At 49.2% G+C, this 24,816-nt stretch overlaps 1 protein-coding gene across 6 annotated transcripts in view; it reads right to left on the bottom strand.

Moving 5' to 3' along the window:
* The window catches only part of NFATC2 (nuclear factor of activated T cells 2), a 99,040-nt gene extending 79,192 nt beyond the window's left edge, over positions 1–19,848 (bottom strand). For 2 of the 6 annotated variants that reach the window (XM_035548009.1, XM_035548011.2), the window contains exons 1-3: positions 19,538–19,848; positions 2,280–3,306; positions 731–899 (exon numbers count right to left, since the gene is read on the bottom strand). In XM_035548009.1, the coding sequence (XP_035403902.1) occupies positions 731–899; positions 2,280–3,306; positions 19,538–19,601 (1,260 nt within the window). In that variant the 5' untranslated portion in view covers positions 19,602–19,848. Of the gene's footprint in view, positions 1–730; positions 900–2,279; positions 3,307–11,649; positions 11,795–18,512; positions 18,681–19,537 lie in introns of those variants that run through there. The other 4 variants (XM_035548010.2, XM_035548012.2, XM_050713934.1 and 1 more) reach the window with 4 other exon arrangements.
* Positions 19,849–24,816: the final 4,968 nt, after the last annotated feature.

Genomic DNA, 24,816 nt, shown 5'->3' with positions numbered 1-24,816 from the left:
TGCTACATAATTTGTTGCCCTCCTATCTCCTTATCACACAACAGCTACAGCTAGTGCAATTTCCTATTGGTGCCACACATCCAGGACAAAAAGAAGGCAGCGTTACCACAGATGACGAGCAGAACAGCATGCAAGGTGGGACACAGCATAAGCAAGTGACATAAAAACAGGAGAGGATTGAAATGGATGTGCCGAGTGCTTGGATCCCACACTGGTGAAGTTCCCATTTAAATGTAGGTCAGAGAAGGCCCTACAGCCAGAGGGCAGCTTTGCCTTCCTTTAAACTTCAAGGGAACTTGTGTGAGTCTCATACAATTTGGTTGTATGGACCGGAGAGGAGTTGAAGTTCAATACAGCCAGGAATACCAATAGCACCTCCCTGCTGCAGGGACAGACGAGTCTGTTCTCAAGATAAAACGGGTTCAGGTGGAATACAGGGCATCTGGACACCTTATGACAGAGCTAGGTCACAGGACTTTTAACATCTAGCCCAGAAAAGGTAGCAAATATTTTTGTTCAGTTTCTAAGCTTTCACAAGCTAATCCAAACTAACTTTCCAAACTTCTAGAAATTCACCACCATCCAACTTCAGACATTTTACGCACGCCTACTACAAACACATGCAGTACCACAAGCTCCCCTGTTTCGGGGGAAAAGCCCCCAGCAAGAGTTTCAAAAATAAGGCCAGCCCCATTTTTTTTCTCCATGCAAGTAATCTCCAGACCCTTACCTGAACGACGGGATGGCCTCCGGTCGGTGCCTTGACTGCCCCTCGGCTCCCCTCCGTCTCGTAGTGCGCACGGTGGTGAGGCTTGGGCTGCACTTCGATCCGCAGCTCGTAGGAGCCGGACTGGCTGGAGAGAGGCCACTCAAGGGGTGGGAGCGACTGGACGGGCAAACTGGGCAGAGAGAGACCAGATAAGCTGAAGCCTTTCAGCACTTTATTTCCCAAAGACCTGAGCTGTTTGTCCTCCGAGAACACCAATGGGCTGCTCCTGCTAACAAGTTCAGGAGTTTGTTATTAGTTTCAGTGATCGCGTGCTGTCCTGCTCACGTTTGATTACAAACCTAGATGAAATTCTGGACAAACACAGCAATTTCTGTGGGCCCACCTGGCAGAAGTAAGGCACCTCCATGTTCTTAAATAGAGATATCCATACCTGTCGCATTATTTCAAAGATTCCCCTCTTTTATCTAACTTTGCTGCGCGTCTTGAGTTTTGAACACGGGTATATGCACTGTGAAACATTATCTCCATTTGCCATTACTTACCAGTTGTGTAAATTAGTAACACTGTATGATTTTCACAGCTAATAAGATGCAGAAGAATAAAGTGCAAAATAGTCTTTCCCGATAATAGTTCTCCTGTTATCAAAATACACAAGAGCTTACCACGTGAGATGAATACAGTGAAACATACAATTTGAGCTTGCACTGCATTTTAACCAACTCCAACTTTGTGAGTATAAACTGCTGCCAGGACTGATCTAACAAGTCACAGAAAATCACAATCTATGTGACTTCTTCCTCTTGCAATTTGCGTTTCCCAGGTCCGGAGCAGCACGGGGTAACCCCAGCGTGGGGACAACTGTGCTGACACAAGGGATGGCAGGTCTGATAGGATTCCAGATGCGACTGGAGGTGGAGTCACATATTTGGAAATCACCATTCTGGCAGATACACAACAAACGGGGTCCAAACTGGTGTGCTGCTGAGTGCTGCCAGTGCCAGATAATGGAGTTAAAGAGGGTCATGCAAGTGACTGAGATTTTGGTTAGATGGCAATTAACAAATTAACAACCAACAATAAGTCACTTGGAGTAGAACGAATGTTCAGTCTGACTTGGAGCAGCATGCTCTATTCTGACTTGGGAAACATTTAAAGTATTTTTATCCTTTATGGAAATGTGTAAGCAAGACATTTGCTGAATTTAAAAAAACAACCAAACCATTCTCTTTAAAAGTAGCTGGATGGAATGAGAACATTTACCCTTTGTCAAAGGCTGTTTGGAATCTGCTTTTTATATAAATAGTTTAGCAAACTGATATGAATTTGTTGCATGACATGGTACCAATGAACCACTTCGATGATGCTTCTTCCAAACCCAGATCCTTCATCTCTTGGAGGGATTGGGTTCACATGAACCAGGGCCATCCCTGAGCACTTAACTTTGCTCTGCAGCAGGATCTGGCCCATGGGAAAACTCCCTAGGGATCATCATACACTAGACAGGGCATGATACCATGAGAAACACACAGCCACAAGAAGCATTACATACCTGCAGATAGGAATTGCCGGCATCAGTTGTTTTGTCCAGGATGGAGGAACCAACAAAATCGATTCTGGGGCTGAGTTTCTCCTGTCCTCCTGCTCACAAGGCCCATGGAAGTCAACAGTCTGAAAGACGTGACATGGAATGCTGTTTTTGTGGGAAGGCATGGACGAAGGGTCAGGGCTGGTTTTCCAAATTTTCGTGGGAACACCACAGGAAGGATCTGTAGGGAGGCTGTTCATAGCATCCATGGAAATAGAAGCGGTGGGCAACTGCGTGTAAGTAACTGAAGAGCTGTCTTCCCTCAGTGAGATGCGAGGAGAAGATTGTGGAGAGGGGGTCCTTGACTGTCGTGGAGAAGTGGAAGGCAGCTGAGTATTGTAGAGCTCAGTGCAAGAGTACCTCCGTTTTGCACCTGGTGACGAAGACCTTGAGTTGGGACGGGGTGATGGTGAATGTTGTCCCAAGCAGGTTTCCTCCGTGATGCTTGTTCGTGGTGACATTATTGGAGAGGTTCTAGGAGAATAATGAGTATGGATGTTTTGAAACTGCGGACAAAGGTCATCACTAGGACCATTATTTGGTGAAACACATGGTGATGTGCAAGGAGATAAATTTGTCTCTGAAATGAAACTTGCAGAGGAGCCGCTACTAGCTGGGCTCAAACACAGTGGTTCTCTGTAGCCCTCAAAGCCAGGGACAGGCAGGGTAACCCTCGGGCTAGCGGTAGCTGAGTTTGACTGATGTTCTACCAAAAGAACATCTGTGTCTCTGCTGCGGTAGGGACCCCCTGAATGAATCAGTTCAGGATATGGAGTAATTTCAATCCTAGGGCTCGGAGCAGAGGCCCCTGCAGCGTTGGCAGGGTTTGTAGGTGTTGTCCCTATGCTATCTGGCTGTCCATATCTGCCCATGGGATCTGCAGAAAGGCTAGAAAAAGGCAGGGGGCATGGCTTGAGGCCACAGTCCAAGACATCATGAGCGTATGCAACTCCAGAGGGTGGGCTGTTGGTTTTATGTGGAGTCGGTTCTTCTGGAAAAAGAAGGGTCTCTTTAAGACTATAAATATTATTACAGAAGCTGAGCAATCATGGATTAAAATATGCATATTTATAAACTGACTGTGATCTGATATTAGGTAAATATTTGTTTAATATTAACTGCAATTAATGCTTGTGAAAAGTACTGGATTAAGAGCCAGGGAAGCTCAAGTGCTCAGAGCAGATGCAGCATGGACAGAAGCACTGCAAACTCCTCCACGCTGCCCTGTCGGGCTCCCACTACCTGAGCTAGAGGGGTCACCTGGAAGGGTAGGCAGCACATCAGCCTCTCTGCCCATTTAGACACGGGCCTTCCTACTCATTTTGCCGACTATGTCCATTAGCATCAACTGAAATGTTGTGATGCCGGTCAATTTTTGTCAGCTACAAGCTGGAGTGAGACCATCACATCATGAAACCCCTTCCAAATAGACCTACATAAAACCAAAAGGTTAAGGAACAGCTTTTGGTGAAAAGAGAAAAGTGTTTCTTACACAGTAAAGCCCAGCCAAAAAAGGTTTCATGAAACCAATGCTGAGTTCAAGCTCAGCATTAAAAAGTCAATTCTGTGTGAAGATTTGTTTGGCCATACCACGTCAACAAGTTTTGGTAACAGGTTTCACATAAAAAAGCACCGGATGATCAGAAAACACATTCACAAAGATTTGTTAGAAAAGAAAGAGATAGAATCCAACCCATGTTTACAGGCAATCACTTTCTAATTTCAGCTCAGAGGAGGATTATAAAGTACAGGAAAACAGGTAAGTGTTCAGTGGAACCCTCACTCCTGGTACAAAAATTCTCAATTCTTAGAGATTCTCCATTTTGCAAACTGCCCCCAGACTGCAGAGCATAGGGATGCTTCTAGGCAAGAGCAGAATTCCCACCAGTATCACTGAGCCCAGCTTGGATCTCATCCCAGCACCCCATCGGGCGCTTAATGCCAGGGGCATCTGAAAGTGAGTCATGCCAGGTATCCCCGGGACAGACTCCTCGATGAACATCAGCTCCAGTAGTTTCCCTAGCCTAGGAGCTGAATAATATTTGTCATTACACAAGAACATGCAGGATATCACCACAAATTTTATGTTTTTAAAGACTTTAACGTATCCAGCAGGAAATACTTGAAACAGCACGGTTTGAAATTAACTTGCTTTATCTGTTCACCCTTGGGCACAGATCAGTATGTGTCACAGGCAAAGAGTTTTTTGGTTCCAACATTTTCTCTAAGTCCTACATGAGACAGCATTTCCTCTGAGCAATAGCATTGTCCATAAAGCCAGGTAGGAGCCAACCATACTTTTTGCAAAAGCAGCAAAAGGCTGTAGTGAAATTTCTACACAGAGATTGTCATTTAATTTCAGGGGTTTTCTGGTATCTTTCAGTTTTAAATCCTTCTTAATGTGAAAGCAAAATCCACCACAGATTGGGTCTGTAGTGAAAAGTTCAAAGCCATCTTTATTTTTTGATTATGAACCTGTTTTTCTCCTCCAAAGTGGCAGCATTTCCCTAGTCATTAGCTCCATTAGGGATTTTTTCTTAAAATTAACTCAGCTTTAAGATTGTGTAAATGAAGACAGAGTCTCAGTGTGGACTACTACTACTACTTTTTGTGCTGAAAGTTTTGCAAAACCTGGAGAAAACTCCACTTAAAGAAAAATTTAGCAGGAAATGCTGAACTTCAGTGTTTATTGGACAACACCAGCCTGCCAACCAAACAAACCAACACACAGAATTTCTACATGACAGGATCAGAGACAACTGGAAGAGTCCAGCTTGCAGAGTCCTTAAGGTTCCTTCTGGCTTTTAATCCCAGCACGTAGCTGCTTGGGGAATAGGGAAAACAGCAACGAGTAACTGAATTTTGAGCTGAACATTTTTTAGCACCGTTATCTCAGATATCAGAGCTTTGGCATTCACAGGAATTCATGTGCCATTCACATCACTCAAATTCTGTCACATCATGCCTAGATACTGGTGCTGTGATTCACTGTGAATTAAACTCATCCCTCCTTAGGGCTCAACAGAGCAACACGCCTCCTCACAGTCACACAAAACATCACTCCCACTGCTTTCAGAAGAATCATTCAGATTCAAATTGATGCAAGCAAGCAAAATCAGCACCAAACAGAGCAAAGATTGACATCAAGACTCGAGACAGGATTCACACAGCAATCAGTAATCGCAAAAAACCTCTCCAGGCTGAGCAGCTTCACATCAAGGAACAGGCGGCCGTTTCAGTTCCCCATTCAACAGACTGCTGTAATAGCTGCCCCCACCGCACACGTTAAACCCTACTATCTATGCCATTAGCTGCCAGGTAAACATACAAGAGGGAAATAACAACAGCTCCTCACAACGTATGTTATGCAGTGAAGCCAGCGTGTTCAGATTTGTGTCAAGGGGATAGGGGGGCAACAACAACCTATTTATGTGTGCATGTGTAACTTTTAAAGTTTTGTGAATAGCAAACACATACATCCTGCATTTTGCTCATTAAAAAACAGGCTTTAGATTATTTATATTTTTTTTCTTTCCTTTTTCCTGAAATAATGTGTTATTAAGCACCTTCAATACAAGCACTTTCATCCTGGCTATCCACCCTCCAAGAGGATCCATACCCCAGATATTAATGACAATATTTCGGCACAACAGCAAGCTGCAACACGACCGTGCCTTCATGCAGCATTCTTCCCAGAGCACTCCAAAGTGCTTCACAGGCCACGCAAGCCGGGATTGCTCACCCCTCGCTAGCCGGGAGTAAGCCAGGCAGGCACCCTTTGCCAAGCAGACAACACCCACAGCCTTCCTCAGAGCAAAAATATTTAGCTTCCCCCCCGCTATACACACACATACACACATGTTGAATTATTGATAAAGCGGGCGGCAGCACTGGGACGTGGGCAGTGCTGCAGACGAGTACGGCTCAGCCTGTGGCCCGCGTCAGGTCAGGGAGCCCCTGGGCTCGGGGCGGGGGCGGCTCCATGCGGCCTGGAGACGCTGCCGGGCCCTGACGCATCGGCCTGGCTTCTGCTGGACCTGGGGCTTGAAGGTTTTTTTGGGAGATCTCCCAGGCCTGTGTAGCTTCAGAGCTACAATGAAATCACTGTCCCAGGCGCTGTTGCCCACGCCTGTGGCGTCACAGTCTGTTGCCGCAGAAACGCCTGTGATGCTACAACGCAACACTCTGACTTCACAGGGGAGGGAGAAGGGGCGCTTGGGTGAAGCAGTGAGTGCTGCTTTCCTGAAATAAATGGCTCTTCCACTGACAGCAGCAGAAATTTTGGCTCATGCTTCAGCAGGAGCAGGACTGGCTGCTCAGCTTGCTGCCGATATGCCCAGGATCCACTCGGGGAAGGGGAGGACGCAAGCCAACATCCCACTTCCCCATGCAAGTGCCATGGGAGTTTGTTTTCCCAAACAACGTCAGGAGACAGGGGAGGCAGGGGTCAGGGAAAGGTTGTTCCCCTCCTGCTTTCCCTCTGCATTCACACGCACCAGCCTGAACGCAGAGCAGCCCCAGGCACGGCCCCAGGGATGGCAGTGTATCTCACGGGTGCTTCTCCCTGGCATGGGGACTAACAGCTGCCCCCATGAGCTTGGCTGGGGTGCCAGGAGCAGAGGACAGCCCCCTGCAGGGCTCCCTGAGGAGGCGAGGGGCCATTGCATCCCCCTACAAGGGGACCATTATGATCAATGGACCTAGCACGCGTGTTCTACAAGAACTGAAGTAGCTTTGCAACCTGTGTGGAAGTCCTGGTGGCACAGCTTTGCACCCAGTGTTGTGCCACCTTCAAGGATTCATCTACTCCAGCATCCCAACACACAGACGGAGCTCTTCTTGTGAAGGACTGCCCTCTCCACTGCTTTTCTGACCGCAGCTGGACAGACATCTCAGGGAGCGACCCAGAGCAGCACAGCACAGCCCCCCTGACACCCCTCTTTCTGCCCCTGTCACTACAGGGCTTCCCCACCTCCCTTCACTTGGGCACTGCTCAGTCTCTCAGCCTTAGCTTTCACTGCTGACTCATCCTCTGATTCACTAACAAAATATCCTTCTTGCTTGAAAGGGAGTTAAAAGAAAGAAAGCTTCACATCCAAACAGCACCGGTGCCTCCCCACATCCTCAGTCAGCGTCAGTGCAAACTGTCAGCAGACTGACTTCACTACTCCCCTCTGGTACCCAAGCCTCATGGCTAGCGAAGGCCTACCTCCAAGCCCTGCGGGAGGGATCGCATCCAAGCTGACAGCTCTTTATTTCCCGCTTTGTTCCTCAGTCTTTATTCAGTTAAAAGTTCACAAGATGATCTTTCCTCTTCTCACAATAGGAAATGGAAGCAGAACTCTGTATGCTACCACCTTATAAATAAACAGCACACCAGCTCCTATAGACACATGAATGCTGCAGGCAGCTCAACTAACCATCTGGTGGCTGGGCCACCTCCCCAGGTGCTCACATTGGGAGCAATTACCATGAAGAGTAAAAAGGTGAAAAAGATCAATGGATTTAAGTTTCAAAGGATTTAACTTTTCACACACCTCTGAAAGAGGAAAACCTGTACTGAGGCCTGCTGGGCCCAGGAGATTTCCCAAGTCTGGCCCGACGCACGCCAGTGCGTGCACACATGGGTTTGCAGCGGCCCACCCTGTGCTGTTTGTTAAACAAGGCAGCAACTTCAAAGCCATTCAGTCAGCCAAATGTGACCTTGCCAATTAGCATGAAATTAGGGAATAACAGATCACCAGAGCAACTGCATTCCACAATGGGTTCATACAAATCATCATCTAAGAAAAGCTAAAGATAGCCGTGTGCGGGACAAGGGAGCCAAGGGAACGCAGGGGAGAAGCTCGGTTTTGACCTCACACCCGTTTGCTATGATTTAAATGGAGTTACTTATTTGCATAAGTAAGACAGTCCTAAAAATTTTTAATTACTTAATATAATTTCATGGCCAGTCCGGAGCTTTTTTTCATTTTTCAAAAGCTGAGTATTCTGATATTTACTCTAGCTGCCTGGAAGCTCAAAGTGAAAGTTGGTTTCCTGAGTGAAATCTGGTATTCTCTGTTACATGTGCATATCTGTTTCCTTACTGTACGGCTGCTGCTGAACACTGCGTCCTGTGTTACTGAGGCAGTTACCAGCAAGCATTTTTCCCCTTTTAATAGATTTGTACTGGGGAGAAAAAGAAGGAATGAGGCAATCAAATTATACAGCGTTTGACAACTACAAGAGGTAGCAATGTCCCTGTGAGTCTATCTACATGAAAACAAGCATTTGGAAGAATATTAATATTTACAGATGCTCCCTGCTTCTCCTCTCTATAATATACATAGCCACATGCTTGAAGATTCTTATTGCAAGAATCAATGTAAAGGCTGCTAAACTACAGCAAAGGCTTGAGCCTATGAGAAAATCCTCCTTCCGACCGCCACTCTCACCTGTTGTCTTAGGGCAGGATTTCTCTGGAACCTTATTAAAAGGTGGGTTTTGTTTGAATTTTAAGTTTCAGAACTCCACTCAGAGGATCACTTCACAGAAGGGTTAACCTCAAGTATCAAAAAAAGATGTGCTAGTGCTATCTATCAGTGGATCAATCATCCCGTGGTGAACACAGAACAAAAATACAAGAATTAACCTGCAAAAGCAGAGCAGAGCAGAGGTTTGGTTTTCAGGTTTTTTGTCTCTCATAGTGGAGAGACGATACAAAACGTTTGTCAGAACATATTCATCAGGGAATCCTATTTGCAGAAGCTAGTTCAAATTCTCATTTAGGGTCTGCCATTCCTTTTGCAGAGGAGTTGTAACCTTGCTGGGAGGTTCAGCAGGTGCAACTACTTTCTGTCAATCCCCTCTGAGAAACAAAGATATTCAGCACCTTTCAAATTTGAAATTAGATAAAACTTGGGATAGCACTAGCAATGCCTCCACATGTCTCTCTGAAGGGCATGAATCTAACACACAGTTTAAAAGGACAGTAAGCATCTTCCACGCCTAAGCGAAACCATGACTTCAACCTAGCAGCCAGGACACCGGCTTTGCACAAGTTCCAAAGCCATTCACCTGGGCACTTCTTGGAGTTCAGCCTGCTAAAGGCAGACATGTCTGGTTTGAAAATACCAAGGAGAAGATAGCTAATTAAAGTCTGGCAAGTAAGGGTGAAAGTAAAAGGCACATGGAAAATGGCACTGTGTACAACACTCCTGCTTATGGAAATGGTTGGTTTCAAGAGGAATATCTAATATTAATAATATTGACCGTAGGATTTTTATTTACCCTTTTTTCCTCTGTTGCTTTTATAGCAGTCCATGTTCCTGTTGTCTCAGGCACACATAAGCACTCCTGAATGCCAGCTGCTTTCAGTAAGAATATTTCTGGCATTTCCATGGCAACAAGTTGTGATATAGATCCTACTTTTAAAACACAAGCTTAGGTGGATACTGTCAAATCACCACCTTTTAAAAAATTGTTTATCAGGAATAAACTTTTGTCCCAATCCATTTCTAGAGCCCTAGATTTCCATTTGTTTCATTAACTATTTTTAATTACTTTTAGCATGTTTGCAGAGATTTGTTATTATAGGACTTGTCGTGAGCTGTGGGTGGAGCTGCCCAGACTGAGGAAACCAGAGCCTCTTTCAAATGGGCTTTGAACATAGGAACCAGACTCAAATACGGGGATCCTCGCTCAGACACTCCTATGGTTTTGGTTCCATTTTGAATCCTCCACTGAAAGGGACTTGTTTTCCTAACTGCAGTTCAGATGAGGCCAGAATCTCACATGAACAACACGCATCATTTACCACCAGCATGTGGATAAAGCCCTTCCTTAACATTTGAACATTTTCTGTTCTCGTGTAAACATGCTTTAATCTTTTGTACATTAAAGGTCACGGATGTATACTGGATTGCTTACAGACTCGAGCTGGTGCCTTTTCAAAGCAAGAGAGAATGTTCTCCAGATTACAATGCCAGTATATATGACTGTGATTTTTTTTTATGCTAATGATTTCCATCTTTGGAACAAACAAAATTACTACTAATTATGGTTTCCAGTCATTCAAATGTGGAGAAAGCAGGCTCAAGAAGGAAGTTACTTCTACTACAAGCGTACACTGCTCTGCATTTATGCGGTTGAGAAGATTAAACTTTCTACCCCCCACCTACGCACTGTTATATTCTGTGGAACTTCCCACCTAAGGCCTCACAGCAGTACTCTCTATTGCAAAGATGTGAAAAAAATAGTATCTGAAACTTTCACTGAGAGCGAATGTATTTTCATTAAAATCGCTGACCTCTTCCCATCATGGATCTATTTTAGCATGGTTTGATATACATTAAACCTCGAAAGAAAATTCAGCTTTGGACATTGGATGACATTAGCCACCCTAACTCAGCTGCCATGCTGGTGCACGTTTGTATATGTGCGCATGTAAACAAAGACTAAAACTCAGTAACTGCTCTCCATTTTGCTAATGATGCCACAGTTCAGGCCTATTGGGTCTCCTTCACCTGCACCATCCCCTAGGAACACAGCATCTCTTTCTTCAAACGCCCTACCGAAACGCCACCTCTACTGTTCAGAATCAAAACGAGCGTGTCTTAGAAACGACATCCCAGCACTTCTTTCCTCTGGGTCCTGTCTCTTTCATCTGGTTTACACAGATCTGTATTTTATGGAGCTGGAAGTATCACTTTTTAGTATCATTAGCAGACAGAATCATCATTTAGAAAGTCAGGGAACACTTGTCACAATACTTTTAGTACCACAGACTTGCGTAAAGTCGGGAAAGTAGGAGAACAACCCACCACTTTTTTAAACAAACATATTTTTTTCAGTTTAACCAAAGTTTATGGTGTTTGAACCCAAACTGACAACCAGCTCGGCAGGGCCCCCTGCCACCCCAGCGTGCTGGGCAGCCCCACGCCAGCTCCCTAACTCTCCTCCTGGGCAGGGAGCTCCCAGCGCACCCTCTGCCGCCGTCAGGACGGCCACAAGGAAACCAACCGAAACGGGCGCTTCTCCTTCTCCTTCCCCAAGCCCTGCGATCCGCGGGGGCAGGACTTTGTCACTACCAGGCGAGTCCCAGCATCGCTCCGGCCACCACCGAGGCACCGCCGCCTGCTGCAGCCCGGACGGGCGCGGCCAGAGCGGCACCGGGAGGCAGCGGGGCATCGCACCCGGCCGCCATCCCGGCCAGGGGCTCGGCGGGGCGGGCAGGGGCCGGCAGCACCCCCGGCCCCTTCCTTTTCCCCCCGGCCCGGTGCCCGGGGGCCGCTGGGTCCGGCAGCGGCGGCCCCCGTCGGGGCGAGGCGGCGGCGCCCGGCTCCTCACCAACCTTCGATCGGCTTCAGGTAGTCGTAGTCGAAGAGGATGGAGAAGTCAAACTCCTCCTGGGGGCTGCCATCCCGGGCCGGCCCGGGGCCCGGCCCGGGGCCCCCTTCCTGCGGGTCGGGCTGCGGAGCCCGGGCAGCGGCGCTCATCGCGGCCAGAGCCCGGCGGGCAGCGGCGGGGAGCCCCGGAGGTGGCCTTCAACAGCGAGCGGAGAGAATTACAGGAATTACAGGGGATGAGAGGGTGGGGAACAAGTGAGAGAGAAAAAAAAATAAAATAAAAGAGGGGGAGGAAAAAAAAAAAAAGAAGGGAAAAAAAACTCTCGCAGGGGTCGCGCAGAGGCCGGCGCGGCTGCCCCCGACGGCGGGGTGCGGGCGAGGAAGCCCTGCGGCGGCCCACGAGGGGATGGCGAGATGAGCAGCGGCTGCTTCCTGCTCCCGAGCAGCCACCTGCCGCCCGGGGCCGCCCCCGCGGAGGAGGAGCCCGGCCCGGCTGCACCGCACCGGCCCCGGGGAAGGGTGGCTCCGGCCGGGGTGCTGGTGGCCGAGCGGGGCCCCTGGGAGGAGGAAGGAGAGGGGAAAGGGAAGCGCGGGGAAAGGGAAGAGCAGGGAAACGGCCTCGCACAGTGCTGGGGAGGCCCCATTGCCCGAGCTGCTCCCTGCCCTGTTACCCCAAGGCTTGCTGCTGAGGTTGGCAGGGGCTGTGGGCAGCTCAGGTGCTGCCCGAGCCTCCTCCAGGCTTCACACATCCCGGGCCATGTGCTCCTTCCCCTCGCCACAGGCAGGTTTCTGGGAGCAGCTCCTGCAGGCACAGACTGACCTCCCTTCACTAGAACGCCTTTAAAAACTCAAAGCCTGTCATGCACAAGGCCTCTGTTCTTCCCTGCCTTGCTCACAAACAGCATTTCACCCAGTGGGCCTCGCCGCCTTCCCTGCTGACCACAGCACCAGTGCTGCCAGCTTCCCCAGGTACCCCTCAGCCACCTGGGCCACATTGGCTGCATTCATCTTGTCTGCCCCGGGCACTTCCAGGGGCTGGTTGCCTCCTGCCGATAGCCCTTTGCCCCTCTGACGGCTGCTGCTATGAGCAGGCTTTACTCATGGGTACCTGGAGATCCTAAATTTGTGTGTTTAGAGCATCTGTGGTCAGAAGACTCTGTTCCCTCGCTTACCTGTTTGTATGGTTCCCTTTATTACTGAACGGATTGCTGTCACTGGGTCTGTGGCTTTGAAAAGCGCTCTTAGTCTGTAGACAGGGTAGGGAGGCAAAGGCAGAGAGACCAAGACCATTAAAAAGGTATTTTAGTGTTTACTTCAATTTGTTTTTATTTGCTAAGCCTAAAATGCCTACAAATCTGACCCTAAGTTACTTGCCTAAAGTCTGTTTCATAGCTCACATCAACCAGAATCTCTATGTTGAGGCTTATAACCTGCCACCTTCATCGTTAATATGGCCAGGCACATCATCACCTTCTCATCGCACTCTTTTGCTCCATCCTTTGCCAGTTCAGAGTGCGAGAACTGGACTTCTGTGCTTTGAAGCCACTTTCTGCGCTGAGCTGCTGCAGAAGCCCCCAGCAAGCCCTGTACCAGCCATTCGCCCAGCGGCAGCTACTGGGACGTGTAAGAGGCACCTATTGGTGACTGGAAACACTGCACCAGGCTTTCTGGTGTGAAGGGAGAGTGAGGGTAACTCCAAGGGCTCTGCTTTTGTGGCTGCATAAAGGCAGGTGGGGAGCAATCAGGCGGGAATTAGGCCTTCATGGCATTAATTCTTTACCTGAAAGTGGCAAGGGATAGGGATAGCAGACTTCCAGAAAGGGCAGGCGATCCAGCAGACCTGATGGGCTGGGTTTTTTACTAAGGTATTTACAGGAGATGGTTAGCTGGAAATACCGGGATCCCTGCTGGTATGTTCTGTCTATACATGTACCGCTGGGGCGCAATTTGAACAGGGAGAGGAAAGCCACTAGTCCACATTCACAGCCACCAGCTTAATGAGCGATTTCACTGCAGTCAGTGCCAGGTTTTAACTCAGCAGAGACTAAAAGGACAATATTTTTTTCTCGTGAACACACAATATACGAAGTAATACAATAGCTTCCTAGGACCAAGCTATTTGAACTTTCTCCTGCGCACCCTGCCAAAGCAGCCAGGAACAGCAATTAGCTGGGTTTCCGCATGGTCAGCAGGCAGCTTTGTGTGTGCACGCGCATGTGTACAAGCGGTGTGAAGAGCCCACAGGCTGTGTACATCTCCCTTTGTGCCACACGACGCTGCTTCCTGGCCCGATGTGGCTCCTTGCCTGGTGCAGGGACTGCTAAAGCCTGTTTTGAAACGGAGCCAGTGCTCTCTCTGTGGTTGAGCTGGAGACCACAGTAAAGTCTACCTCATCTGCTGCAGCGCTTCTTAATACTATACGAGGTGCTCGCACTGTAGCTTCTTACTGGTTCAGCCAGAGACGGGGCTCTGCTGCCGCCGGGCACAGACCAGGAAGCCTGCGCAGCCGCTGATTAGCGGTCTTGGCTACTGGGATTCAGAAATGAGGCCACCCCAGGAAGCTGCAGATGGGGTTGAGCTCCTACCCTCAGGAACGTGCATGGGGAACGGCAGGCTGCCGGCTCCTTGGGGAACATGTGCTGCTGTGTCTGAAAATGATTCCTTCTGAACTGTTTAAATTTGAAGGAAAAAATATATTAAATTGGTGTATTTATGTATCTGTTCTAAAATGATGCTTACCATTTGCTGGAGCACTAGCCTTTTATCATTAGCCCTTCTATTTAAAATTCATTAGAAAAACTAAATATACTTGCTGATCTTGGCTTAGCACTAAAGAGAGCTGTCATCCTTCCACCTAACAACACATGGAGCACGATTGGATAGCATCATTTATATTAGCCACAAAAAGAAAATATGTAAATGATAATATTAGCCTTTTTAAATAAGATATGGGTGACTGGCAGGAGAGCATGGGGAAATGACCCCAACTTCTGCTAAATCTTTATCCGATCCTTCATCCTATATTTCCTAGCCTGCCTGCAATCCGTTAAGAAGTTTTAAAGTTTTAAAGTTATCCTTAGCTACTCCTAGAATTAGTAATATTCCACAAACGGAAAATGTACCTTCTGCTTTCCAAGAGGACCATGTCATTCGAAATAGCTTCACTGCTAATTCATTGAATCATAAATTCTGACACTGGCGAGGAATTAGGGTGACAAGACAGCAATGAGAGAAGTGTTAGAGAAACGTAGGAATTAGCTCAGCTTGTAGGATTCAACTTTTTTTTTTTTCTCTCCCAGCAGACAACCTGACAGATGTCAAGGAGCAATAGCCACCAGGCACACAACTGACTGCGTTCCTCTGCTTCCTTCTGCAGCTCACGGGGCACGTGAGGACATTGGTCCCATATGCCCACTGAGCAGTATCATACAGGAATTGCAGTTTCCACAGACTCTGAGTACGTAGAGGTGTGAGTTATAATGTTATACCCTGTGAGCTGCCTTGGAACCTACCAATGTGTTATTTTGTGAGCAGAAGTGGTCCAAATCCACAAAATACAGATCTGGCCTAAATAGAAATGCATGAAACCATTACTAGGTGCAAGCAGCTGCAGAATTCAGATCAAGTGACAGCTGTAGTTTTTGGAGACCTCTAAGGACTGAGCATAGTTTTGCTGAGACCCAAAACATGCTCTTGAGCCAACAGTGAGAATAAAACATTATAAATTGTTTAAATTGTAGCTGTTATAACTACATAACTTACAAATACTGCCCTCAGTCTGTCATTAATAGTTAGCAATGGAGAAAAGACAGGAAAGCTACTAGGCTTAAGTAGTGCATGGACTCTTCTGCTCAATGCATGCACTCAGAAAAGGCATCCAGCCACTCCAAATCAAAGGAAAAACCCAAACAATGTGACAAACACTTCCTAGTGCTTGTTTTCCATTAAGGCTGGAGAGAAAGGCTAGAATACAGCGTCCAAGGACCGGAAATACTAGCTGCTTTCCCTAATTCTCAGTCTTTTCCGTATCAGGAACACTTCCTTTCTGCAAGGCTTCTCCATGTTTTCTCCTTTCACTGCTCTCAAAAGGCGACACAGCCACAAGTCCCCAGCCTCACTCACAGCTCCACTTGGGCCTGCAGCAGCCACATGAGAGCTCTGGGACTCAGCATCAACTCCTATCTTTCTGCAAAGCCATTTTCATCAGCCAGAAAGGTGCTTCAAGAAGTTAAGCAAAATCTGTCCTTGGCAGCATTAACAAAAATTGCAGCCACGTATACTTGCAGCAGCCTCTACACAGAGCAGAACTGGAAATACATTGCGCTGCCATTTCAGGGAACTGGAGAATGGAAGGAGTCCTTTTCCACATAGTTGGATCGGTGCTTGCCCTTGGCAGGGCTTTGCTTTAATAAACTTTAAAAGTATGTGAATACTGGGCTACCTAGATACTTGGGGACGAGAAGTCCAAAAACAAAGCTAAGAAAGAGTATTTTCTAGTGTAATACAAACTATGATTTAAAAAGTGCTTCACGTATTTCTCAGTGTTTAAATTCACTGCAGATCTAATTTATCATTTCCAATTTTCAGTTTCTACTTACACTGTTCCATTGTATTTCCTACACCAATAACTTCACTTATGCAAGTGAGTGGATGATGTTCCAAGCTGAAGAAAGATTTAGGCAATCTTCTCAGAAATATGGTGACTCTGCTAATTATTATGTGGACCACATGAAATGTAACTGGATCTGTAAAACTGTATTTTAAAGCCTCATATTAAACATTTTAAAAGAAAAAGAAGTTGAGAAAAAAATGTATTAAAAATGCTGCACCGCTATTTAGCAGCTAAAACCCAGAGAAAATACAAGTCAATATTGTCTTAAAAAATCTGAGAGTTCTACTGGTGTATGTGGCAAGCATTAGAAATTTAACAGGCAGCTAAAACTTGTAGATGGACTTAATCCAAGGTCTTTAAAATGAGCTCAGACTCTGAGTGACTGGTTGCTCAGTCTGGAGTGTGGGGAGGGCTATTAGAGAAAAAAAAGAGAGAGCAGGGAGAAATATTCTGGTACTTCCTTTAAAAGACACACATGCACACGCTACTATTCAATTTTGGGGTCAGGTTGAGTCAGAGATATTACCCCCCAATTTTAGGCTTAAAGTGGTTTGGCAAGAAAGGACAATGGAAAAATTGCTCATATCTCCGTGTTCCCATTAAGTTCTGAAGTCTGCTGTGCAAACCAAAGGAATGCACATATCATAGTTTAAAAAAATAGACTAAGCCAGTAGTGGAAAAGAAGCTCTAGGATATTATTATCCTTGGCTACTTCCAAAAAATGAATGATGAAACATTTCAGTTAGAATATCTATTGGAATGTCATAAAAGAGTGCTCCAATTATGTCAGTGTCCCATCTGTGAATGTGATTTCTGCCCTGTAAAAGAGACTCTGAAATGATTCACTGACTGCTAGCTGGTGTAACTGTCTCGCCTTGCACGCTTACCCATAGGAAAGGGCTACCTGGAGCGACAGAGCAGCAAGCGATGTGGGAAAACAGGATGACACAGGGACTCAGTCGCCTGATGAAAATCTCTGCTGTGTCTAGTACGTCCTGCTGACAGTTGCAGAAGCACAGCACAGGGGAGCAAAGCTGCTGAAGCATCCTTTTGCTAACAGCCTTAGGCTATGCAAAATCTTCATTCCCCATTCTGAACCTGCTCTAATAAAACGGGGCTAGAGCCCACAGTTACTAACCTATCTTTTACATACCCTACATTATTGAGACTCCTGCACTGTGCTGTGGGTGCAGAAATCCTCCCAAACCCAGAGCCTGATCCTGAAAGCGCCACGTCCTATTATTCACTCCTAGCAGTTTCATGCAGCTGTTTCTCTGGGGACAGGTTGGGAGCCAGACACGAAGCCGAGTCACTGTCAGACTCTGCTCCCATCGCTGCTGTGCCACGGACAGAAGCAAGCATTTTGCCTAAGGGAAAAACACATGCCTGGGCCCAGGAGCATATTCTTTCTGGAGCGTCTCCAGGCTGTGTCGTGTAGCTGACTGCACTGCTTGTCTGGCTACTGTGGTCTCAAATATTTGATCTGGAAAAAAAATCAGTGCTTTTCTTTTCAGTCGGTGACTGCAGGGCTCTGGGGAACATCCGCTCCTGGGGAAAGCGGGGATGCATAATAATGGAAGAAATTGTGGTAGGTGCCATCAGAGCTCTGCCCTGTGCTTTGGTACACCACTACCCTACAGGAGGTGAGAGCGTGACCTTGCCAACACCCAGAAGAGCAAGAAGTCTCCCATCTTCCCCCTTCCTGCCTTCTCTGCAGCAAAATAACTTCTCTGTGGTGTTATGAGAGTGACTAAGAGCAGCTGAGGTGCTCAGGAGAGAGGGAGTTGTGGCTGGACGAAGCCGAGGAGCAGGAGGCAAGGCGGTGGCCTGATCCTAAGGCGGTGCAAAGCCAGTCGGAGTCTTTCCATTGGCGCTAGCGAGTGCTCGGATGAGCCCTTTTGGGCGTACGCGTTAACGAGTGTGTTTTGGCAGGTGCCTGGGGAAGCTCGCTAAGGCAGGAGAAAATAAAACAGCCGCTGCTAAGAGCCCTTCAAACGCCTCCTACCCGGTAGCCCGAGCATCCCCTCCGCCGGCCCCGGCAGCGCCCGAGCCTGCGGCTCTGAGTCAGCGGCCGGCGGCAGGGCCAGCGCTGGCGGCCAGGGGCGGGAGCGGGCCGGGAGGCTGCGGGGCCGGGCGGGACCTAAAATGGAGCGAGGCCGTGGAAAAACGCTTCCCCCCCCCCCCCCGCCTCCCGCCCCTCTCCCGGCACAGCCCCGCGGGCCGGCAGCCCGCCGCTCTTGGAAAACCGCAACTCACCTGCGCTGCCCCCCCGCTGCGGCTCGGGGGCTGCGGGAGCGGGGGAGCAGCCGGCGGCCCCCGCCTCCACACACCCCCCCCGGCCTCCCCAGCGGTGCTTTCCCCCGGGGAGGGCTTTCCCAGCGCGGAGCGTCCTCCGCTTGGACCCGCTCCCGAGAGCTCCGGGCACGGAGCCCCCCCTCCCCGGAGCCCTGTCCCGTGCCCCGTTACCCCCTGCCCCTTGCACCCCTCCGCGCCCTCCCGCGAGGCCGCGCCCTGCCCCAGCCCCGCCGCGGGGATGGGATGGGGGGGACCCCGCGGAGGATGCCGCAGCCCCTTCCAGGCGGCGCCAGGCTCTAGGAAAGGGGCAGGGGACAAGGGACGGCGGCCGGGGGCCATCTCCGCGGGCTGCCGGCTCGGCCCCGCGGCGCAGCGGAAAGTTGCGCACCGCGCAGGGGGCGCGCACCGAGCGCTGGCGGCGGGGGCGGCTCCGCCTCTCGCCGCGCTTAACTCCTGCATCCACCGGCACCGCCGCCCGCAGGGGGGCCGGGAGGAACGGGGGCAACGAGCCCGCACCCCACCCGGCCCCGCTGCTCCCCCCTGGGGCAGCCGCGGGCGCCCCCCGCGCAATCCCCGCGCAATCCCCGGCCCGAGCCCAGCGGTGCCGGGGAAGCCGCCGGCGGTGCCCGGAGACGCGGCCGGGGGCAGGGGCGGAAGGGTTAAGCGGCCCGGGGGGTGTCAGCGAGCTCCTCGGGTGCTGGCTTGCAAGAGGAGTCCCTCTGGCTGAGGTTTAAAGGAGGGTTCTCTAGGCAGCTTTGCAGCCTCTTCACAGAGCGCGCTTCGACTCAAACCCAAACCCAGTCCCGTCCCTGCCCCGAGGGACCTTGTCGCCCTGAGAGCCCTCCTGCCCACCCTGCCGAGCGAGCCGAAAGCCGGCAGGAGGCACCTGGTCCACGGGGAGACCCCCGCACGGCCCTGGGAAAGGGAAAGGCACGGGAGGGCACGCACACAGCACACAGACACGCAGCACCCGAATAAGACCCTACCTTGATCCATAGACCTCATGATGTGGTGGTAATGTACCAGCCTGCAGGCAGTTTCTCTCTGCATCAGGAATTCAAAAATAAAAATAAAAAATAAAAAATAAATCAATAGCAGGGAAAAAAGAAAAAAAGAAAAAAAAAGTCTTCTTTAAACCATGTTCAACCAGTGCCACCCAGACAGAGGGAACCCCTCTTGCTCGCCTCCTCCGTTAAGTGTTTGGAGGTGCAAAGAGGGATCCGAACTGGGCTGAGCTTGTTCCTGAAGTGAAGTCAGTTCTCTGCTCTGAGATGAGGGTTACTAGAGAGGGAAAGGCCACTTCCTTCCCTGCTCCGAGTGTTTATAGTCTTTGAATGCTGTAAAATAACGGGATTCCCTCACTGTTTCCTCCTGTTTATCCCAGTGCCATGGAAACTCCTGGATGGCCGCCATCTCCCAAACTGAGGGCTTTCCTGCAAGCTTCACACTCAGGAATCCATGACGTCTCCAGCTCCGGGCCAAGGCAGCTCTGCGGCTTTCTCAGTCTGCAGCACAAGCACTTAATTGTTGAGCAGAAAGTTAGAGAGCGAGAAAGAAAGAAATATGGATGATGTTAAAAATCCCAGTGTGTGCTTTTTAAACAAAACTTGCAGGCACTGCAAAGCCTTTCAAAGCAACGGGGCTTCTGTGCAGAAGTTTTCCTTCTTCCCAGCAGAGACAAGCTCAGGCTGCTGCTGCTTTTACCTTTGAATAAATCATTCAGAAAACTCAGGTCCCAAGCTTGTATTTACGTCTTTTAAATTTGCCAGCACCCTATTAATACCCATCTTGTTACTGGCACAGGCTTTGGCTTCTAATTACCGCTGGTTCAATTCTTCACGGAGAAGATAAAAAAAAAAAAATCAGTTAATTTGTTTAGTGGCATTTCACAGACCTCTCTCTGTTTCTATTTTTAGATCCATTTAGAAGAGAGAGGAGCAACCCCATGGATTTCCATTGATACACGTGGAGCTTAGCAAGAATGAAATAGCCAAGGAAGCCTCTGAAACCAAGACAACCCGTGTGTGTTTACACATACTATGTATAAACAGGAAAATAAAGCAAAAGAAAACAGGAAAATAAAGTCAGAGATGCGAACCCTGTGCTGTCTCACAATGTATAGTTTTCACTGGCGTGTTAACAAGCATCTGCCTCTTGATTCTGTACGGGTTCAGTGCCTGCATGCAACTGGACTTGCATATATTTTTTTCCAGAAGCGATCATGAGCTCACATACGTAAACTGCTGCCTCGGGGATCGGGAGAGCTCTGCAGCTCCTCGGTGTTCGTGTCTAACCCCACCGAACGCTGCAACGTACCCTGTGAGCCGGGGTGGCTGCCGGGGTCAGCTGGAGCCCTGGGCAGCAGCGGGGAGTGAGTCACTGCACAGGGACTTGGCCCGGCGCTGCACGGAGGGCTGGCTGGCACCCGCACGGCGTTTCCATTTTTCACTCTCTGAGTCCCAAAATCGACTCGAAGGAGGTATCACAATCAAACTTTCTGCTTCTCTAGTTTGTTGTCTCGCAGGCTAGCAACTGCAGGCAGGCCAGGGAAACTCAGCACACCTCACTTTCCTAGCCTTTGTCATTTTTGGACGTGCAGAGGCGGAAATACCTTCCCCAGCTCCTCGCCCTGTTAATGCAATGTGCTTCCACTGAACCCTGAAGGTGCCGGGGAGCCCCCTCCCACGGCACAGCACCACCACCCCGTGGGGCTGAGCGGGGCTCGCAGCGAGCGCCAGCCCCCCCCGGGAGGGGAGCATCCCTCTCGCACACCCACCTGCTGCGGGGGGCTTTTAGGGAAACCTTTCCTCCTCATCCTGCAGAGGCCAAGCCCCGTGACCCCACTGCTCTCTGAGCAGCAAAGCTGGTTGCAGGCCTCGCTTTTTGGCTGCTGTCTAGCAGAGGTTTTCCTTCGCATTGCACCCGCACAGCGAAGCCATCACAAAGCCCCAGGCACGCAGCGTGGTGCTGGGGGATGGAACAGCAGGCAGGGAAGCACCAAAAAGCTGTGCCTCACACCAAACCTCACCCTGGAGGATTTGTCCTTTACCAGCCCTCCCCACGGGCTGCAGAGCAGCCCTGATATTTAGGAGCGAGATCCTGCAACCCCCCCCCCATGCACTGGCCCCAAGAGGTAGGTGCGAGTGCAACCCTGGACCCCCAGCTCCCCTGCAGGATGGGGCCGGTGCTGCTGCACCCAGCAGCTCTGCTCCTTTTCAGAGAGAAGTTTCATGCCTAAAGCTGGTTTGGCACATGCTCCAAGCCAGTTCATGACCAGATCCACCATTTGCATCACTTGAAGCAAAGTGAGCGCCACGTGGTTTCTATTTCCAAACATTAAGGGGGTGACGAGATTACTGCCTTGCTTGGAGAGAAGTGCAGAATCACTATTTTTGCATGACTTGCACCCCCACGCCCCCAGCCTCCTTACCACAGCACTACCCACCGCCCCCAGCATCACCTGCTATGCTTGCACTGGGAAATGCAGAGAGGGACTGAGGAGGGGGCTTCAGGTGAGGGGGAGCACTGCAGCAGAGCTGGGGTACAGGATCACAGCCGGGGCGAGCAGAGGGAGCAGCTGGGTACAGGATGGGGGGGGGACAGGCTGGGGGGGCCAAGGGCACCAGTCCCTGCCAAGGGTATCCCAGAGTGAGCGGAGAATGGGCGACCCCGATGGAAAGCTTCGCCTCATCCCACGCTGAGCTATAATCGGGGGAGCAGTCACGGCTCAGCGGTTATGGCACACAGGTTGGCTTCCCTAGTCTGGACCGTTTAAAAATACAATGTCTTTCTTTTAATAGCTCAGTTTGATCGGCTCCCGCTAGTTCACATGACAGGGTTTTCCTAAAATATCTTCTTCCACCAAGTTTTTTCCAACTTAAAAATGCTGAATCCTGCTACCCAAATTAAACTCAGTGCAAGGCGAAAAAAAAATAAATAAAGAAAGAAGTGAAAGAGGGCTGGCGGCTGCCTCCGGACTGCTAGCATTCCCCAAACCAGCATATGACACAACTGTAAGATTTCCAAGGCTTTTGGAGAGTTCAGCGAGAGAATCGTGTCCTCCACTGGCTGCAGCTTCCCCGCTGAGTTAAACTTTCCTGACGGAACCTTTCTCCATCTGGCTCCGGCTCGCAGCGCGTTGTGAGCGGCCGCGGAGGAGAAGGGGGATATAGTTCAAGTCTTATATAACTGTGCAGGCTGGATGCGGGGGCAGAGACTTTCCCTAGAAACGAGAGATTTTTATATATATATAGTTATTTTTAGCTTCCTTTTCAAAGGAAGGCCAAATACCTCCGACTTTCCTTTGCTTTCTTATTTTGGTATCACTAAGGGATTTTATTTTTGGAGGTAGGGAGCTATTAATAGCTAATATTTATAACTATTTATTCCCTCTTTAGGAGAATACTTCCTCTTCCTTTCAGGGGCATATTTTGGACCGCATCCCTACCCCCCAATAACAGACCCACCTCCCCACCTTGCGCACGGCAGCCCCCAGGATTTACCAAGAGGATGCCCGGCTTTGGGGCACAGAGCAGAGGGGAGGGAGCACATCTCCCAGCCCTGGCCTGCAGGCAGGTTTGGAAAACCGCTGCTGTCCCCGGGAGCAACCCGTCCTCAGTGCCGGGCGCCCAGCCGAGGAGGCTGAGCAAGGAGCTCCCTGCCTGTGAGAGGAGAGCTGCGGGCAGCTGGGGAGAGCCAGGAGCTGGCCCAAGGAGCGGGGAGCTGGGTCCTGGGGGTCCCGACGTCACCCCGCTGCACCTCCTACCAGGGAATGCTGCTGCCCCGTCGGCTCCACGCTGTTGGTCGGCATTAAAAATGAAATAGCTTTAAAAAAAACACAAATTCTCATGCTCTCCAGGAGATAAGACATCAAGGCTTCCTGAGGATGTGCTCTCAGGCCATCGGGGCAGCTGCCCGGAGAGTTTATCATAATAGACTTCATGGAGACATCTCTGTTTTCCACTTGCAAAGGTATTTCAGGCTCACAGCAACAATAAGTATTTTTTGACAAAAGCTGATCACCTTTCCAAAGTAAATACAGTTCTCTCCGAATCTGCCACAATGCACAACACACACTGAGCTCGATGCATTGCAGGCCGTAGGCAGAGCAGTGCCCGAACACCACATTTAGGCACCTGGGTATCGTCACTGCACCTAGCCCGGGCTCCCAAACCGAGCCCGAAAGGGACCAAACAATTCACTAGCTGCAGCTCGGCCTGCTTAAGCAGTGCTAACTGGCATCTTCCTCCGTATTCATAACAGTCCTAGAGCATCGTGACTACAGAAAGCACGGTACCAGCTTATTTCTGACAATGCACTTGTCTGAATAACATTCACTCACTCAATTAAGTTACAAACGGAGTGTCTGATCTTGTAACGAGCTCCACGTGGCCCGGGGAATCCACCCACATACAGCTCCGAGAGATTGGAACTAGAGCTGCTTGAATTTTTCCCATCAGAACATTTTTTCCAAATGAAAAATAGCTTTTCATCTAAAATGAAAATTGGTCAAAATTTTGTGTTGGTTTTTTTTCTATAAAAACTCAATAAACCGAAAGGCTATTTTTTGAGTTATAGTGTGTTATTTTTTTTCCTAAGAACTGGCTTTTAGTAAAAAGGATTCTGTTCATGAAAATTAAAAATAATTCTTATAAGTGAAGAATGATTTTTATTTTTTTTCCCCCTCAACAAAGGCAGTTTCAGAAAACAAAACCACAAATAAAAAAGATATTGAAGAAAGTGTAGAGAACATTCTTTCTCTTCCCCCTCCCCTCAAAAGTTTCCTGTAAAGGAAAAAATAAATGTCTTTCGACTCACTCACAGAACAATAGGGCCCCACTCTCACTGTCTTTAGTCAGGCAGCTCTTGAATTAGTGTTCTCTTATGGGACCAGGAGGATGTAATTATTTCAGCTGGCCCGATACAATTCCATCCCAGGCTTCAGTGTTCCGCTTTACCTATTACCTTGTCTGTCTCCTAGAAGTATTTAGGATTCCAGACAGACAGCAAAGCGTATTTGCAAAGCAGTTGCATGAGTTCAGAACCACTTGTATACGGAAATGTCTAACACCCTCACGTCAGGTTGCTTGTGAAAGGAGTAACGGATCTGCACCTGCAGAAAAACCTGTTCTGAGCTTCAGCCTCCTAAAAAAATGATTTTAGATTTTAAAAACCTGAAACCTCATTCTCCCCCTAAGGCTAAAGCCAAACCACACAGCCCGGATGCAGCACAGGTGCTCCCAGGGCAGTTGACCAGCACTTGTCC

Source organism: Cygnus atratus, chromosome 16, assembly GCF_013377495.2.
Source record: "Cygnus atratus isolate AKBS03 ecotype Queensland, Australia chromosome 16, CAtr_DNAZoo_HiC_assembly, whole genome shotgun sequence".
Taxonomy (NCBI): Eukaryota; Metazoa; Chordata; class Aves; order Anseriformes; family Anatidae; genus Cygnus; species Cygnus atratus.
The sequence above is the reverse complement of the archived record's forward strand: the minus strand, read 5'-3'. Positions and strand labels throughout refer to the sequence as shown.